Genomic DNA, 18,152 nt, shown 5'->3' with positions numbered 1-18,152 from the left:
CAAACACAAATATGAAAGAGATAGACTGGGCGTGAGTAGATGACATCTCGGGATCAGGACGCGAGGTTGTAGCAGGCCTCGCTTGGTTAAGTATACGCTTCAGCACCACTGAAAGAGCCGAATTCGAAACGGATCCAATGATTCCCCACAAGGCAGTACCATCACGCCGCAGAAGAATGATGGAAGCAAACAGAATAGACACAACCCATGTGCTCTGTCTCAATAAGAAACATATGCACAACACGAAATGAATATACTTAAAAAGAGGCATTTCATCGAACATCCTGCGTGCATCAAGGAGATTCCTTTTACTTACCAGACTATTAACGATGGCTTCAATCCCACGACCGGTTACCGTCTCGTACTGGATCTCTGGAGACCCATTGATGGAAGCTTCTTGCTTGACCGACCCAGATTGTTCGCTACCGTCTCTGCGAGCAAATTTTTTGACTAAAACGGCCATAGATCTAGCGCGGGAAACAGATAGAGGAAAACCCACGAGGGATGATCGAACGAACTATAGCTCCGATCAGTTTGAATGGCGGAGAAGGAGAGAAGACGCTGTAATGATCAAAATGAAAACAAAGTCAACGTAAGTTTCCGTCTGGAAAGGTGGAAACTTTAAAGATGGAATCGTAAGACGACGAAGAAAGGGATTGCAAATCAATAAAGAAAAGAACCTGAGAGGGCTTCTTCAATGTTAATCCATCGCTAGGGAAGATTTGTTTTGCTTAAATGACATGACATCTAATTACATTTTGATTGGTTTGAATTTCCATGCTGATGTGGCATAGCTAAAATTTGAGTATATCTTGCTTTTAGTATTGTGATTTACCGGCTATTTTGATCAGTTAATGTTTGTTATTTGTATCAAATCGAAACAAAAAAATAATCTCGCTAATAAATCACAAAACATATGATTATATTTACATGTTCAGCTAAACATAAAATTAACTTATTAACAAATCACAATACAAATGATTAAATTAGATGTTTAGCCGGTTAACATTGTACTTGAATTGTTTTTATTATTGTTAGCCGGTAATATATACTAATTATCTCAACATTGTTACAGTTAGCCGGTAATATATACTAATTATCTTGACATTGTTATAGTTAGCTAAACTGGTAATATATATTAATTAATGTTGTAATTTGTGAAATAGACGGTTAAGATTTTACTTAACTTTTTTGGTTATATTTAGCCGGTAATATACATTAGTTATCTCAATATGGTAACTTGAATTGTAACACTGAAACATCTAAGACTCGGAGGACCATTCGGGAAATTCTTAAAGGGTTTGAAATGTAGAATCTGAAAGTCTGGACCGATTCGTGAAGCTTTTTGTACACTTGGAAATATTGGGGTCAACTCAAGAATATGCAAAGATGGAGGGCTTGTGTTGGAAAACAGAAGAAATCACCATTGTAGCTCGATCTCTTCCGTAACGAGATAGAGATGGTGAGGATGAGCACGGCGGCGATGCTTGAATCTGAGCATGACGACCTCGGTAGAGAAAGACGGCGGAGATGATCCGGTGACTCATGATAGACTCGATGATTTGCGGCGGAGAAGAGGTAGCTTGAGATAAAGACGTTCGAGGTGGCTTTGTTTTTATTGGACGGCAGAGATGAACAAGGAAAAATGTGAAAAGAAAATGAGATTGAGAAAGATTAGAGATGGTTACGACAAGAAACCTAAGAGATTGAGAAAGATGAGAAATTGTGTCGACGGAGAAACCAAAGAGATAGAAATAGAAGAAATAGTTTATTTCAAAAAAAAATGTATTGATTGTAGTGGTTAGGGCAGTCTCTCTCCTCATGTGTGATAATGGAATATAACGATATGCAAATGTATTATATCTTAGGTTACAATGCAAGAGACATAGGGATAGAATGTACATTAAAAAATACACATCATCTGAAAAGTCAAAGTTTCATTTGTGCAAATATGCAAGTTACTGGTGTATATGGGCTTCAATTTCTCTAATAAGAAAGAGTTATTTATTGGTTCAACCGGTGGTTCAACCGGTATCGGGTTCCAGGTTTTACTGGGTTTTGCGGGTTTCTAAATATTAGGTTTTTCAAAAAACCCAAACAAGATTTTTTCTGGGTTGTCGGATTTACCGGTTTAGCCGCGGATTCGGATCGGGTTTCAAAACACTGCCATTCAAATATCGTTCCTCTGCATTTAGGGAAATCCACTTACGACCTCTTCCCCTACAAGTTAAACGGTATTTCATTTTCTCAGGAAGTTTTGTATTCTTACTGTTCGATTAGTAGAGCCTTTGCGCTCTTGATTAACCCTCGTTGCTGGAGGTTTAGCGTTTTGCCATATGATTCAGGTATTGGGCTTCTTGTTATAAAGCCCATAAATAATATATATTTTTTTTTTTGAACACAACCCATAAATAATATGTACATTCTTTAATACGTTGCTAAAACCCCATCAATAAGCAACAATCGCAAGTTATTGACAGTTTTGTTGTGTGACCGTCAGACCAGGGGTCCAATTCCAATCATTTTCGTCGAAGGAATCCCGATTTTTTTGGTGATTATAGTGTAATTTTACATCTCGATCTCGTGAAGTGAAAGAAAAAAATTTGAAATTTGCAAAATCACGCATCCAGTGTTTCACTTAAATAATCAGAGATGGTAAAGTATACCTTAGTCATTGTTTTAAAAAAACCTTTGTTACAAAATAATCGCTAACTTTAGAAAATGAACCCAACATGATGATGATGATGATGATGATGATGAGCCTCTGATTGTGTTGAACTGTCCTCGTCGTTGGGTTTTCGTTCTTTTTATATTAAACAAATAAATTTGGACCCTTTTTCTAAATATTTTGTAAAACAGTATTCCTGAAACGTTGTACACAGATGCAAGCCAGCATCACAGCCTTTTTTGTGAGGGTAGCAAAAAACTAATAAATTGATGTTAGAGATGGTCCTTCCTTCATAATACACCAGCTAATTGAATTGGAAAAATACTAAAACTAAAGCAGAATCAAAATATTACATTGTTATAGTCAGCAGCATTGTTATTAGTTTGTTACTAAACTCTGCTTAGATAGCATAATCATTTATATTTTATTTTTATCATAGAAGGTTAAATTATTTTTGAAAACAAATATTCACATTGGAAAATCTTACCTATTCCTGAGTGTATACAGTCAGTCCTACCAGTCTTTTTTCTACTAATTTTTATCAAAATGAGAAACATATAATTTTATGTATGTTTTATTAAAATGAATTATGAATGCTTGTTGCTCAAAAAAAAAGAGAAACATATAATTAACTTATGGTAAGTATTTTTTTTCTATAATTTTCTCATGGTATTACTTATCCATCCACCGTAGGCATCAAATATGGACCACACATATAAGTTGTTTATGTAAAAATCGTTGAGAAAATGTTTTCCAATTGTAAGTCTGTTACCAAACATAAACATAAATGTTTTGAAACAAGAGAGGATGGGTCTAACTCATATGAGTTGGATAATTAACAATTACTCTAACCAATCAAGTTTATTCGGAAGCCTGCCGTCTTGCTCCGCGTGATCTCTACGCGCATCCTAAAAAGCTGCCAAAACAAGAAACAACCTGCGGCAATGCACGCGCCGAACAGCGCAGTGTAGTGAGAGAATCCAGAAAGTGTTAAAATATCAATCTTCTTCTTCTTTCTCTCTTTCCGAACTCAAACTGTCTCTCTCTCTCACCTAGCGTCTCCCCCGCAGAGTTCTCATTTGACAGTTCAGTCTAATCTCTCTCTGGAGATTCTTTCTTTCGTTTGAACTGAGGTTCTTTGAAAGAAGGAATAAAAAATGGCAGGTCATAGATCCAAGTCGGAGAAGCATCTCCGGCGAGACCCTTACGAGGTTCTAGGCGTCTTAAGGAACTCTACTGATCAGGAAATTAAGAGTGCCTACCGTAAAATGGCTCTCAAGTAACGTTTTCTTTCATTGGTTTCTCATTCGAACTTTTGAAATTTTTGTAATTCGAAAAACTGTGTCACAATTCATGTTTGGTGTTTTTCAGGTACCATCCTGATAAGACTGCGAATGACCCTGTTGCAGCCGACGTGTTTAAAGAGCTCACCTTTTCTTACAACATCTTGTCTGATCCGGACAAACGCCACCAGTATGATACAGCTGGTTTTGAGGTGAGTTTCGTTTTTGTATTTGCGGTATTGTACATCTTACTACATAAGATTCTTGTCTTATGTGTAATAATCATGCTAATGTTCTAGAAATAAATGGTGTTATCTGGGGACGTTTTTGATGTGTGATAGTGCTTTAAAATTATACCATGCTGGATCTCTTCTCTTTCACAGGCTGTTGAAGCAAAAGGCCAAGAGCTGGAGCTGGATCTCTCAAGTTTAGGAGCTGTGAATACTGTCTTTGCAGCTTTGTTTAGGTTAGTTTATTTATTTATTTTGGACTTCTGTTCATTCTCTTTGCTGTTTCTTTATATAGCTGAGTATGTGTTGTGAAATAGCAAACTTGGTGTGCCCATGAAAACATCTGTATCTGCAACTATATTGGAGGAGGCTCTTAATGGCAGAGTTTCTGTTGATCCTCTTCTACTTGGACAAATTGTAACTAAAAAGGTGAGGCTATGATCACACTTGTGTGTGTGTGTCTTGACTCCATATAAGTCTCATATGTGAGTGATATGGTTCTCACAGGTTGAAAAGCAATGTGCACACTTTTACGCTGTCACAATAACAGAAGAGGAAATAAGTTCTGGATTGGTCTTCAGAGTAGAATCATCTAGCAAAAGCAAGTTCAAGGTTAGCTCGCCGTAGTCTCTTCCCGTCAAACTGATACAGAAATGTATTGAGAGAACTAATGTGAGTGTGCTTGTGTAGTTACTGTTCTTTGATCAAGAGGCCGATGGAGGATTGAGCTTAGCCATGCAGGTATCTCTCTCATTCATATATCAACGGAACCAATGTGATATTACATGTAATAATATAAGGGATACTCTGAATCACTGGTGGATACAGGAGGATAGTAGAAGAAGTGGGAAGATAACATGTGCTGGAATGTACTTCCTCGGTTTCCCTGTCTACTCTTTGGATCACACAATTACTTCGGTAGGCTTATGTTCTAGATATATAAGTCACAATGAGTTTCTTTTATTTCCCCAACGTGACTTGATTTTTATTGCTGTAGATGGCTCAGGAAAAGAATCCAGAAACTGCCTTGTTTAAAAGTCTTGATGGGTTTCAGCAGTGTGAAGTTACTGAGCTAAAGGCTGGCACTCATATATTTGCTGTCTATGGTCAGTTTTCTCTGATTGTAATGTTATCACAAATTCATTCCTCTTATATATGTCTGGATTGAGCACTAGGTTGATGTCAATGACATGTTTCTCTGTTCAGGTGATAATTTTTTCAAAAGTGTGAGCTACACAATCCAGGTTCATTGTGCTGCCTCTTTTTCTCAAGAGAAGGAAGATCTTAGATCTGTAGAAGCTCAGATCTTGAATAAAAGGGCAGAACTTGCAAAGTTTGAGACAAGAGTATAGGGAAGTACTTGTGCAGTTCACGGATATGACCAGTAGATACGCTCAGGAAATGCAATCGGTTAGTCCTTTATTCAGTTGTAAAGTACCTACCATCATTGACATAAAAAAGAAGAAGAAGAGAAGATATGTCATGACTGAGTAAACAAGGGCAAATTCTATGTCTAGTTGATGTTCATGTGTGTTTTTAGATTGATGAGCTTCTGAAGCAGAGAAATGAAATACATTCAGCTTATACAACGGTTCCATTGGTAGAACGGAGTTCAAGCAAGAACAGACTGAGAAAGAGCTTGTTCAAAAAGGCAGTGGCTGAGGCACCTGCACCAATTGATCAGGAAGAAGAAGAAGAAGAAGAAGAGGAAGAGGAAGAGGAAGAAAGCAGCAGACAGAGAAACAAGAAACCAAATACTTGTGATGAGTCTGAGACGCTTAAGAAGAAAACCAGATGGTACAATTTACGTTTGAAGTTGGACAAGAAGAAACCTTGTTAAGTCCGTAAATCATTTGGTATTTTTCTCCTTCCAACTTTATTCATCAAACCATTTGTTTTGATAATTATTTATTGAAATGACAATGGCATATAGCCATAATTTTTGTATACATACATAAAAAATTTGTATGGCATATGCATTCATCAAAACCTTGTTTTCTTCTCTAAGTTCTACTACATTCAGTAGGCATGGCGTAGCATACAGATTGAAACGCGTACCACATGTTGAAACTCCCGTTTCAAAGAAGGTATAGCCTTTGATTGTTATGACCCATCACGAAATCATTTGGGTTGTAATGTTTAGGCCCAGGCCCAGTAGTACATACAGTCCAAATGCCTTGTAGTAAAGAGGTTTTGCATCCCACATCGGAAAGATGAGAAGTTTGGATACTGGAGATGTTAGTATAAATTCACTTCTCACTCGCTGTTTGACACCACGCAGCCATGTGGTGAGCTCAAAACGAACTATTCTTTCGTTTTTTACTAAAGAATACCGCGTGCTCTCCATGCCAAGTGGTATACTCCTATTTTTAGAGGGTTCTGTCTTAAAGTGGGATCCAAACATTTTTATAGCTTAAAATCATTTTCTGTCAAATTTTAATTGTTGAAAAGTCATCACTATGAAGTGAAAAATCATTTTTTCTTTCATCAAAACGATTACTCCAATCACCAACTAATTTGGTACAACTAGAGATTCTAACTAAATCGCCAACAGGATTACTGATTATGTAGGCCCTATTCGTTTACCTATCCTGCGATCGCGCAACGTAAACCAACATAATTTTAGTCGCATGTTGTAGATTTAATCGCATGTCGCAAGTTGCAGGTTACACGACATGTAAACGAACATAATCTTAGTCGCAGGTCCCGACACGTTTACGTAAACGAACATGGCCAACTGTGACTGTGGAAAAGCATGTCAAAAAATGAATATTTACACTATAAACCAGGCATACATTAATATAAAATTTATCTCTAAATATACTTGGTTTGTGAAAGAATCTCTCACTCCAGATTCTTCGTACTGCCTATTTCCGTTGTACTTGTCATGAAAGAAGAAAGAGAAAGTCTTTTTGAGATATGATGAAATGAAAAATGTAAACTGATCAGAAACAATTTTATTAGGGGTCACTTTAAAAAAATTGTTATAATTAATGAATAAATTAGTAATTTTGCCGGGCTCAGCTGACCCCTATGTTGTTAATAGATCCGCCCTGTATATATATACATCATAGATGTATACACACAAAAACAATGTAGAAAGTCACCTTTCCATCCTCTTATTGGATTGATGAGCATTTAGTAGTTGAGAACTCGAAGTGCCAATATTATCTCAAAGAATCTTGACGGTCACATACACAATTACGATGCACGACACAACCATATAAAAAGAACGGTTTATTACATATATTTTTCTCACAACTCTCTACCAAATTCAAGTTTAATCTTCAAAGTGGAGAAAAAATGTTTTGGAGAAATTTGCTTAAGAGGGTTTCGAAATGGTTCAATTCTGCCAAAAAGATGGTCCAAGAGTCAGTCTCCGCTGCATATGCCAAGCTTCGTGGTTTCGTCGCTGTCCTTATTGCTAAGATTCGACATTTCTTCGTCTTGGCCTTTCTGAAGCTTCGTGGTTTCGTCGTTGCGACAGTTGCTAAAATTCGTAAGTTCTTTGTTACTGCTATTGCTAATCTTCGCAAGTTCTTCTCTATCGTGGATACACTAAATCACCTAGTTCAGAAGTTGCACAGCCTGATAAACGACATAGTGAATGTTTTTAACAGCGAATTGGCGCTTAGTAGCAGATTCTTTATTGTCCCTAAAATTATTGATCAGTTGGGAGATGTGGTACCTATCGTTGATCGATTGATTAAATGCTTCATCAACATTGAATGTGGTTCTTATTTCTACTTTCTATGATCTTATTCTCGTTTATTTCCTTTTTTTTTTTTTTTTTTTACTCATATTTAATTAAAAGGAAGCAGTTAGTTGGGTGCATTAACAGCATCCACAACAACCAAAGGTTCAACAATATTCAGGGAGCATTTAGCCAAGGCATCAGCATCCCTATTCTCTTCTCGAGGGATCCAAACAAAAGAAGCAGAGGAAAACCCTGCTGCAAAGTTCAAAATATCAGCAGTAATACTATGAATTTCAGCCACCAAGGCGTTCGAAGCAATGCTTTTGATGAGCAGTGAAGAATCTGACTCAAAGCACACAGGATCCAAGTTGAGACGACAGCTCGTAATGACTGGTTCTCGGAGTGCAAGACCTTCAGCAACGAGTGGAGACGCCACGAACTCTACCCGCTCGGAGAATTCTCTAGTTATCTGAGTGGATGCAATGATCCACCCCAACCCTGCAGAGTTTGAGGATGAACACCACGCCGCATCTGATCTAATAACCACCGCTCCATTGAGATTCTCCGGCATCACCCGGGCTCGTGATCGCGGAACAGCAGTCTCCGGCAGATTGTTAATAAACCATTCTCTGGCCAGGACAATCGCCGCAGACAGTGTCTCTACTGGGGTAGCTGAGAATCCCTCAAATACAAACTTGTTCCTAGCTTTCCAGATCATCCACAGAATCCAAAGAAATAAGGGACCAGAACCAATACCAGATGGGGGAAGGCAGGTTTGAGAGACCAGTGACGGCCAAGACTCCATTAAATCTAGGATTCCTCTATAGTCCATGTCGGTTGCAAAGGGGGCAAGGAGCCAAACCTGTTGAGCAAAAGGACACTGGAACAGTAGATGAATAATAGATTCATTGCACCCACATCTTTTACATTTGGGATCTGCATTTATGTGCCTTTCCACCAGTCTCTCACCCACCGGAAGAGCTCGTTTGAGAACTTTCCACGCAAAGTGTTTGATCTTTGGAGCACACGGGAGGTTCCACACCTGTTTTTTCCACTCAAAACCTCTTCTCCGCCATAACTCGTCATCTTCGGTCACAGTGGCTGAATAATACCCAAATTTCACCGAGTAGTCACCCTACTTTGTGCCAAGCCATATCAGCTTATCCGGAGCCCCTGATAAGCTTGGCTTGATACTTAGGATTTGTTCTTCATATTCGGGGAGAATTGCTTGCAGGCGGGATCTGTCCCACTGAGTGGAGTCGTTGAGAAATAGATCTGAGACCCAGAGATTGGCGGTTGCTTCCGTCGGTGGACCCATTGGTCGTTGCTGCTTAATTAAGCTTAGCCACGGGTCTGACCAGATATTAATCTCTTCACCGGTGCCAACAATCCACCCAATGTTGTTTTTCAGACGAGTGTGACCTATCAAAATGCTCCTCCAGCCATGTGATATAGCTGAAACTTTGGTAACCAGGAGGAAATCAGTGTCAGCGTAATACTTCCCTTTGAGAACCTTAGCCAGTAGACACTCCGGCCTGTTGATGAGTAGCCACCCTGCCTTGGCTAGTAGAGCATCGTTGAAGATCTCGAAGTCTTTCATACCTAGGCCTCCAATGGCTTTTGGCTTAGCTAGAGAGTCCCATGACACCCAAGCCATTTTCTGAACCCCATCAGTATTGTCCCACAAAAACCGGGTGATGACGGATTGGATTCGCTTGACTAGGGAAATTGGGAGCTTGAAATAAGTCATGGAGTAGGATGGGATGGCAGAGAGAACACTCTGAAGCATGACCAGCTTTCCGGCAGAAGAGAGGAACTTGTTCTTCCAGCCTTTAGTTTTCTGTTGTATCCGATCAATGATGGAAGCAAAGAGATCCCGTTTTCTCCGTCCAAACTGTTCTGGAAGACCCAAGTATTTGCCAACACCCCCCTCCTTGTGAATCTGAAGTGCTTCTTTGATAGGGTTTTTTGTTGTCGCCGGTGTCCTTCGAGAAAAGCTGATTGCGGATTTGTCTTTGTTGATAGACTGGCCTGAAGCTTCCTCATAGCTGTTCAGTAAGGACATTAGAGCCGTGCAATTATCCTCGTTAGCGCTGAGGAAGAACATTGTATTGTCCGCAATGAGTAAATGGTTAACCCGTGGGCAGCCGCGAGCGACTTTGATCCCTTGGATTAATCCATCCTCCTGGGCCCTGTTACATAATCCCGAGAGGACTTCACTACACATAATAAATATGCAGGGAGAAAGAGGGTCGCCCTGGCGAATTTCTCGGCTCGTTACTACCTTCCCTCTAGGCAAGCCGTTAATGAGGAAGGAGTATGTAACAGATGAAATACAGTGTATAATCAGGCTAATAAAGCTCCGGTGGAATCCCAACCGAGCCAATACCAGTGCGATGAAGTCCCATTCAAGGCGATCGTATGCCTTGCTCATATCCGTCTTAACCACCATAGCACACCGCTGCTCGGCCTGTGAAATCTTGAGATAATGGAGAACCTCGTGGGTGATGAGGACATTGTCTCCTATGGCACGTCCCGGGACAAAGGCTGATTGGTTCTCCGAGATCAGCTTTTCCATCCTGGGTTGGAGCCGTCGGGTGAGCATCTTGGAGTAGATCTTGTAGTAAACATTGCATAGCGCGATGGAGCGGTAGTCTGAGACTTTCTGCGGATTAGTGATTTTTGGGATGAGTCGAATATGTGTCGTTGACTCCCTCTAGTAGTGGATCCCCACTGAAAAATTCCTGAACCTCTCTGGTGATATCTGGTCCCACTCTGTGCCAGTGAGTGTGGAAAAAGCTCGCAGAGAATCCGTCCGGGCCGGGCGCTTTATCCGCATGGATGGAGAAAGCCGCTTCTTTGATTTCCTCCGCTGTAGGTATTGATGTGAGCGTGTTGTTGTCTTCTTCTGCCACAATGGAGTGTAAAGCTCGGTTCACCGTGTGAGCTCGCTCCCCCGGGCTCGTAGTGAACAACCTCTCAAAATAATCTCCAATCACCTCTACGATCTCCTCCTCCTTGTTAACCATTTGCCCATCTTCTTTCTCCAAAACAGAGAAAGCATTGATTCGTTTCCGTGACTTTGTGATGGCATGGAAGTAGCCGGTATTTCTATCTCCTAATTTTAGCCACAGGAGTCGACTTCTCTGTTTCCAGTACTCCTCTTCAGCTAGGTAGGCGGCGTTTAATTGCTCTGAAATTTCTTGGATAAGTCGAGAATCCTCGACAGAAGCAGACAGGGCCGCATTGAGCTCCCTCTTTTTTTGTTCAATGAGTTTCTCACTGTTTCGCTGTTGTGTCCGGTTCCAAGCAGAGGTTGCGCTCCTCGTATTGGCTAGTTTCTCTGTCACTGACGCAAAGGAGTCTTCCGCCCACACATCCGAAATTAGCTTTTTGGCGTCATCATTTTTACTCAAACGACGGTCATATCGAAATATACCTCTTCTTCTCCTGCCACCATTGTCGAAGAAAGAGATCAGAGGCTTATGATCCGAGCCTTCGTAACCAAGATATTGGCATCGTGCTGAGGGAAAACACTCAGCCCATCGAGTATTGGCAGCTGCCCTGTCGAGTTTACATCTGACCACGTAATCGCATTGGTTGCCTCGCCATGAAAGTGGATCCCTAGTATGTTGCAAGTCGAATAAGTCGCCTTCCGAGAAGAAGTTTCGAAAATCCATGAAAGAACTTTCTGGTCTAACGTTGCCACCCTCTTTCTCATCATTGCAGAGTATATCATTTAAATCTCCAGTTAGGAACCAAGGTTCATCTCTTGCTGAAGCCAGCCCAATTAGATGATTCCATAATTCTCGACGTTGATTTTTCTCTGGATTCCCATAAACAAAGGAAGAATAGAACCTTTTTCCTTCAAATTCAATAACTGTATCGATTACATTGGGGTTCGAATCAAGAATCTGGAGGTTGAGCTCTTGCTTCCAGAAAAGTCCCAGTCCTCCTGCTCCATGATCTGTCGGAGGCACTAGGTGACTGCAGCCGTAGCGAAGGTGTTCTTGAGCACTACAGCATTGGGATATTTTGTTTCCATTAGGAAGAGAATATCGGGATCGAACTTTTTCGATAATTCTCTTAGTCTCTGAACTGTACGGGGATTCCCCAAACCCCGACAGTTCAAGCTAGCTATAGCTATGGAACGGGGTTGGACTCGACCCGAAAATCCTTCCTTCGTCGAGTCACAGGTGGAATTAAGTTACAGAGCGGGGTATTATCAGAGTTTGATGTCTCTCCATTGTGTAACCCAGCACGAGTTGCACCTTTACGTCCTTTGGGGGCTTTTGCTTTTGACGTTGTACCCGTTTTTCCAAGTTTAGTTGCTTTTCCTTCTTCAACCGAGAGTTTTTTTACGGCAGGTGGGCGACTTAGCTTGATGAAGAATCCTTTTTTTTAAGTAGCTCCTGGTAGTGGAAGAGGGCTGGATTGGATTTTATTTTTCCCGGGGGGTCTTCCTGGCTTCCTCTTCTGGGCCTGAGTAGACAAAACAGGTGAGAGTTCATCGGTATCAAGCTCATCCAAGAGTGGTCCTAATCTGTCCATAATTGGTACTCTTGCAGAAGGTGCAGGTTCCACTGGGTTTGGGAGGCCCAGACGACTAGAAGCATGTAGGCGATCTTGTGAGCCTGTAATAGGGAGTGGGGAGCCAAGACGTTGGGAGGCTGGAAGGCGTTGAAGTGAGCCTGAGTTAGAAGATGCACTTCCCAATCTTTGCGTAGCTGAAAGACGTCCTTGAGATGATGGTCTGAGCGAGGTAGTCTCTGCTTCTTTGCCACCTGAGCGAGCCATATTAGCACGAGCCATGATTGCTTCAGCCTCCTCCAGTTGGTCCTTGGTTGCAGTCCTTGTAGTTTGGGGAGTTGGAGCCTTCGGTATATCCTCGGGAATCCCCGTAGGAGACTCAGTGGACCTATGGGTTAAGTTCCTATCATCTTCCCTATAGGAGGGTCTTATATGATCATCTCTCCAAGACCGTGGCTTTGGAGAGCTTACTGAGTGGGACTCCCCACTGATAAACGATCTATCTCTGCGAGGAGGGGATCGTCGGTAGCCGTGGTATCCATCATACCCACGAGGCTGGTCTCTCCTACTTCTCGCTTGGTGAAAGTCCTCCCTTGGATAACACTCCTTAGAGTATCGATCCTGGGTAGAATACGTCTGCGGAGTGGCTCTTTAGTCCGATCATACTCTGTACGGTAGGAATGATCGTTGCGGGAGTAGGGTTCGTATCTGTGATTACTTCTTGGGGAAAGTCTTGCGGGGCCTCCAGAATGTAGCTTATCTTTACTAAGCGGGAGCTCGTTATTAGTAACTGATATCTTATGTATTTGCATAGTTTTAGCAATCATTTTAGTTCTCAATTTGTCCATTTAGATGCATTTAGAGTAGATTTAGATGCATTGCATATACATTTGTGTTCAAGCTTCTCGTTTTGGAGAGTGGCAGAGACTTCTCCAGCGCTAGAAAATTCCACAATGGTGGTTTTGATAAGTGGGAGTCTCCCATTGACATGAACTCTCATGCGGATAGCTTGTGGTGTGATATCTGCCACTTCAAAGGTGCCTATATCATCACCTATTGACCTCGTAACTTCTTCTGACCATAGATGTATTGGAAGCCTAGGATTTTAATCCAAAAAGGTATCATGGATGGAAAGTCAGGCTAGATTGTGGGTTCCCATTGTTGTAAAATAACCATCCACCGAGCATAATGATATGGGCGCTTCTCCAGCACTGTTTGCAGGTCTGATTCGAGCTCAAATTGGAATTGGAACAAGCCCATTCCCAGGTCAGAGCCACCAGGTGAAATATCACACTTCCAGTGATCTGTGAAGAAGGGAATCAAGGACCAGACTTTTTGCATCGATGGATTAGTAACTCTCCCAATAATGGTTAGAGAGTGGTTTCGGAGAGCAAAGGGGTTGTCCGGTTCGGAGACCCGAACTCGTCCAACTCGAGGAGCAGGGCGGTGGTCTAGAGCCACAGCTTTACCTTTCTCAGCAGAAGAGATTCTGCGATGCATCTTCTTGTTATCAGGGGTTCCTTCTGTTTGCTAGGATTGAGTTGAGTCGATGCTAGCAGAAAACGAGATCGTAGAAGTAGAGCTCTATTAGAGTAGAAACAAATCTCTCTGAAATTATGGTGAAGTAATTTGCAGCTCCCGTAATCACAGGATAAGTTGATGGAGCTTTGAGAATTATGAAGGACCAGTGGTCACTTCAGAGTAATCGAGATTTCCAGGTCGAGAGTGCAAAGAGTCCATTTGGGATCCGTCGTAGGTGCTCCGGAATGATCTCCGGTGAGAAGAGGCGGCTGGAACGGTCCCTCCGACCCAGGTCGGGGGAAGAACCCGGGGATAAGGGAGCAAAACACACAAAGACCCGCTGGATAATTCTAAAAGTGGAGAATAATTTGAAAAAGAGGGTCAACTTTGTTGAGATTCAGAACCAAAAGAGGAAAGGGACCACCGGTCACAGGGGGGGATCGTAAACCGGGATGGGTAAGGCCATTTCTAGGTAATAGTGTCTCGGAGCTCCTACACCCTGTTTTATTTCCTCAAAGTGTCAGCCCACTTGTAAATAGAATTTCGATACACGAGACTACTTACTATCAAACTCGTAGCTACGGAAAAAAAAAACATTCGATTAGTAACTTTTTTTTATCAAGAAATCTAAAGAGTTTATGGTTAGGTATCTAACCTATGAGAATCTTTGTGACCATGGATTGATTACCTGGAAAACCTTCAAGAAAATATACCTTGTGACTTGTGAGTATGGAATTAAACAAAAATCTGAGATATATTCAATAAATACAAAGAGTTTAAAATAATTTGTAACCCTTTTTTTTCTTATTGAGCTGCAAACTAGGAAAATCCAGTAAAGCGACACGGTAAGAGCCTTGAGGTTTCTTCTTATTGACCGCTTCTGAAACTCCAACCCATCAAATAGTGAGCACTCGACTCATGTCTCCCGCAGTGAATCCAACATACATTTCTTCTTGAACGATATCTAACAGCTTTGGAACCCTTTGGGAGATCAATGGGATTGATGGGGCAATTGGAAATTTGGCTGGTGAAACGATCAAATTTAGCATTTGGGTTGATCCATTGTAATCCAAACGGACTCTGATTGACTCGGTCTCGTACTGGAAATCCTCTTTTCGGCCTTCGTCACTTGTATAAACTACTGGTTCCTGGACATCAGAAGTGACACTGTTAAAATTCAGACCGATGTGATTGCCTCTTGCATCAGCACCGTCCCTGAATCCTTGTACAGTGTCGAATTCAACTGGGGTGGGAGATAGAGTGAAGGTGAAGCCAAAACCTCCGTTTCTAGATTTGGAAGGGACTAAAATGAAGAGTAAAGAAGTGCTAAACGAACAAACTTCTGCTTTGGTTGAGAGATTGAGGTTGCTATGGTTAAGCAGTCTCACCGGTTTGCGGTAGAACGCTGTTCCAGTGACGTTTAAGTTTCTATCGGTGAGTCTCAGTAGTCCATCTGGTGTGATGATCGCTGCTCCTTCTGTTTGAATCTCCGATTTGTTTTCACTAAACCTTCGAGAGTGAAATCTGTTGTTGGTGGTGCCTTCGTACTCTGAGCTTGAACAGAGAAGCTCAAAAACTGGATGAATACGAACAAAAATAAGACCATGAATCTAGACATAGGAAATCAAGAACTAGGGGAGTTTGGTTTATCCTTGGTGATTCGTTGATCATGCAAGTCATAAGAGCGAGAAGGAATTTTCAAAGTTCTGAACAAGAAAAGTCTTTTCTTTCTTTTCAACGGTTTGTTCACAATCACACACCCACACACATATCAACGAATTTATTACATTCCAATCCGACAAGACGCTTTCAACACACGTGAACCAGCTTTAACCGAACTCTGCTTCCAGGTTCAACTTAATAACATTACACCGGTATCAGAAATTTAGAGTTACTAATCAAACACTCTGTGAGAAAAAAACATCACCCTAATTACGCGGCAATAGGTGCCTTTGTGAAAATTACTCTCGTAGAAGAAATTATATGCTCAGGAAATATTTATAAGAGACACTGAACCCAAGAGGAAGATGTATCCGAGTTCACACAGACACAGTGTATGAATTGATGCATTCCGCAAAAAAAGCTCATTACATTATTAATTGTTTCGTCTTGGAAACTTGATAACATAGAGCCACAAGTGATACTAGGATTATTTGATCAAAAATTTAACAAAATTTGAATGCTTTTAAATTCAGGAAAAATACTATTACAAATTTTAAGGGATTTAAAGAAATTTAATCTTTTTATCATTTAAAATATAAAAATAAAATTTATATTCTTTTAAAACCCAACTTCTTTTATATATTGAATTATAAAATATATAGAAAATAGAATATAACATAAAAATATTTCCAAATAATATTTTATTTTTATATTTTCAAGAGTATTTTCTGAAGTAAAGTAAAATAATAGTTGACTTCAAATACTGGTGTTTATGTTTAGGATATCTTTCAAAACTAACTCATAATTCTTAGTCAAATACAAAACGAATTCCTTGTTTTTTATTTGGTTTGTCATTTTCATCCCAAAATATAAACCAATTCACAAAAATGCAAAAAAAAATTCTGAATCCCCTATATATATTATTCGTGAAACATTACAACTTTTTTTTGTAGCCACATGTCATCACTAAGATGATTCTTAGAATTATTAGAGAAATAGGTTGGTCCATCTAATTATATAATAAGCTTTTTATTAAACTAACCATAAATTCATTATTAACATCATTTATTATTTCTTTAAATAAAGATTACGGAATTCCTAATGTGGGTAAAGTATATATGACAATTAATGATTTTGAATAATAAAAGTCTGATTAAAAAAATATATCTTCTATCAAATTTGTTTAATTTAAAACTATTAAAATAATTTTTTTAAAAACACAATAACCATATTATAAAAATTTACAATTTTCTGTATATTTTATATTTTGAATTTTAAAAAATGACAATAAATTACTAAAACTGTTAAAAGTCTCTCATTCAAATTTTGCGATCCATGGTTTAAAATTTTTGTTATGACAAAATACAAATGATTACAAAATCATATAAGTAAAAGTCTAATTTAATTAATCATTAAGATTTAAAATATATATGTATATATATCATTCTAAATTAAACTATAAACCATATTGAATAAATAAATATTTTAGTTTCAAAATTTACTTTGAATAATTTTTTTTGATAAAAGTTTTGAACTAACATTGATAAATTTTTTTAAATTATCAATTACTAATATTATTAATCCCACAATAAAATTTTGTTATTAGTAATTTAAAATTTTTGCTATTAAAAATACACTTGATAAAAAAAACATATGAGTAGAAAGCATCATTTAAAAAAAAAATATATAGACGTTAATATTAAAAATATACTATATATGTTAATATCATTTAAATTTAATGACATATCCTATCAAAAAAATTTTAAAAAATGTTTAATAAAATTGATTTATACGTTCGCACCAATTTGATTATATATGTAATAGTTATTGACTTTTAATTATTCAATATATATTTATTATTTCATATTATGTAAGAACATATAATACATAAAATAATTTATATATATAATGTTTATACCGCGCAAGGCGTGGATCTTAATCAAGTTAGGTGGTATTTCCAAAACATCCTCATCACTTGATTACGAAAATAAAATTATCATCAATATCACCGACCACCATAAATAATAAAAACCTAGCTCTAAATTTCAATTAATTCGATATCTACATCTTTTTCTCATTTCTTAACTGACTAAACTCTTATAACTTATACTAGATTTTGACCCGCGCTTAAAAGCGCGGAATTTTTTTAATTGATAAACTTATTGTTTGTTAGTTCACTAATATGTTTACAGCTACGCGTTCGGTTTCAATTCAGTTCTTTTTAAGGTTTTAGTTCAGTTTCGATTCAATTTTTGATTTTTGATTTTTTTTATTCAAGAAATATATGAACTGTTTAGTTATTTATAAGTTTGAGTTTGGTTTCAGTTTAGTTGTTTTGGTTTTTAGTTTGTTTTAAATACCAATTTTAAAAACCTGTTAAAATCTTGAGTTCAATTCGGTTCTGGTTTGGTTCTCGCTTTAAGCATAATCTTAAATAATTCAAGTAAAAGTCATATTTTTATTTTTTGATAAAATATCAGATAATTCAGATAAATTTAAATATTTCTTATAAGAATATTTGAGTGATTCAGTTTTTTTCAGTATTAATAATTCACATTTTT

At 38.8% G+C, this 18,152-nt stretch overlaps 1 protein-coding gene and 1 pseudogene across 1 annotated transcript; one reads left to right on the top strand and one right to left on the bottom strand.

Moving 5' to 3' along the window:
* Positions 1–4: 4 nt before the first annotated feature.
* LOC106309008 (lipid phosphate phosphatase epsilon 1, chloroplastic-like) lies at positions 5–597 on the bottom strand (the record flags this gene model as incomplete). Its single annotated transcript, XM_013746099.1, has 2 exons — positions 317–597; positions 5–214 (listed from the first exon to the last, which is right to left on the bottom strand). Coding segments are annotated over exons 1-2 (357 nt in total), but the record flags the coding sequence as incomplete, so codon positions are not given.
* Positions 598–3,649: 3,052 nt separating this feature from the next.
* LOC106310320 lies at positions 3,650–6,128 on the top strand (annotated as a pseudogene).
* The last annotated feature ends 12,024 nt before the right edge of the window (positions 6,129–18,152 follow it).

Source organism: Brassica oleracea, chromosome C8 (assembly GCF_000695525.1).
Source record: "Brassica oleracea var. oleracea cultivar TO1000 chromosome C8, BOL, whole genome shotgun sequence".
NCBI classification, from domain to species: domain Eukaryota; kingdom Viridiplantae; phylum Streptophyta; class Magnoliopsida; order Brassicales; family Brassicaceae; genus Brassica; species Brassica oleracea.
This window is presented reverse-complemented; position numbering and strand designations above follow the sequence as displayed.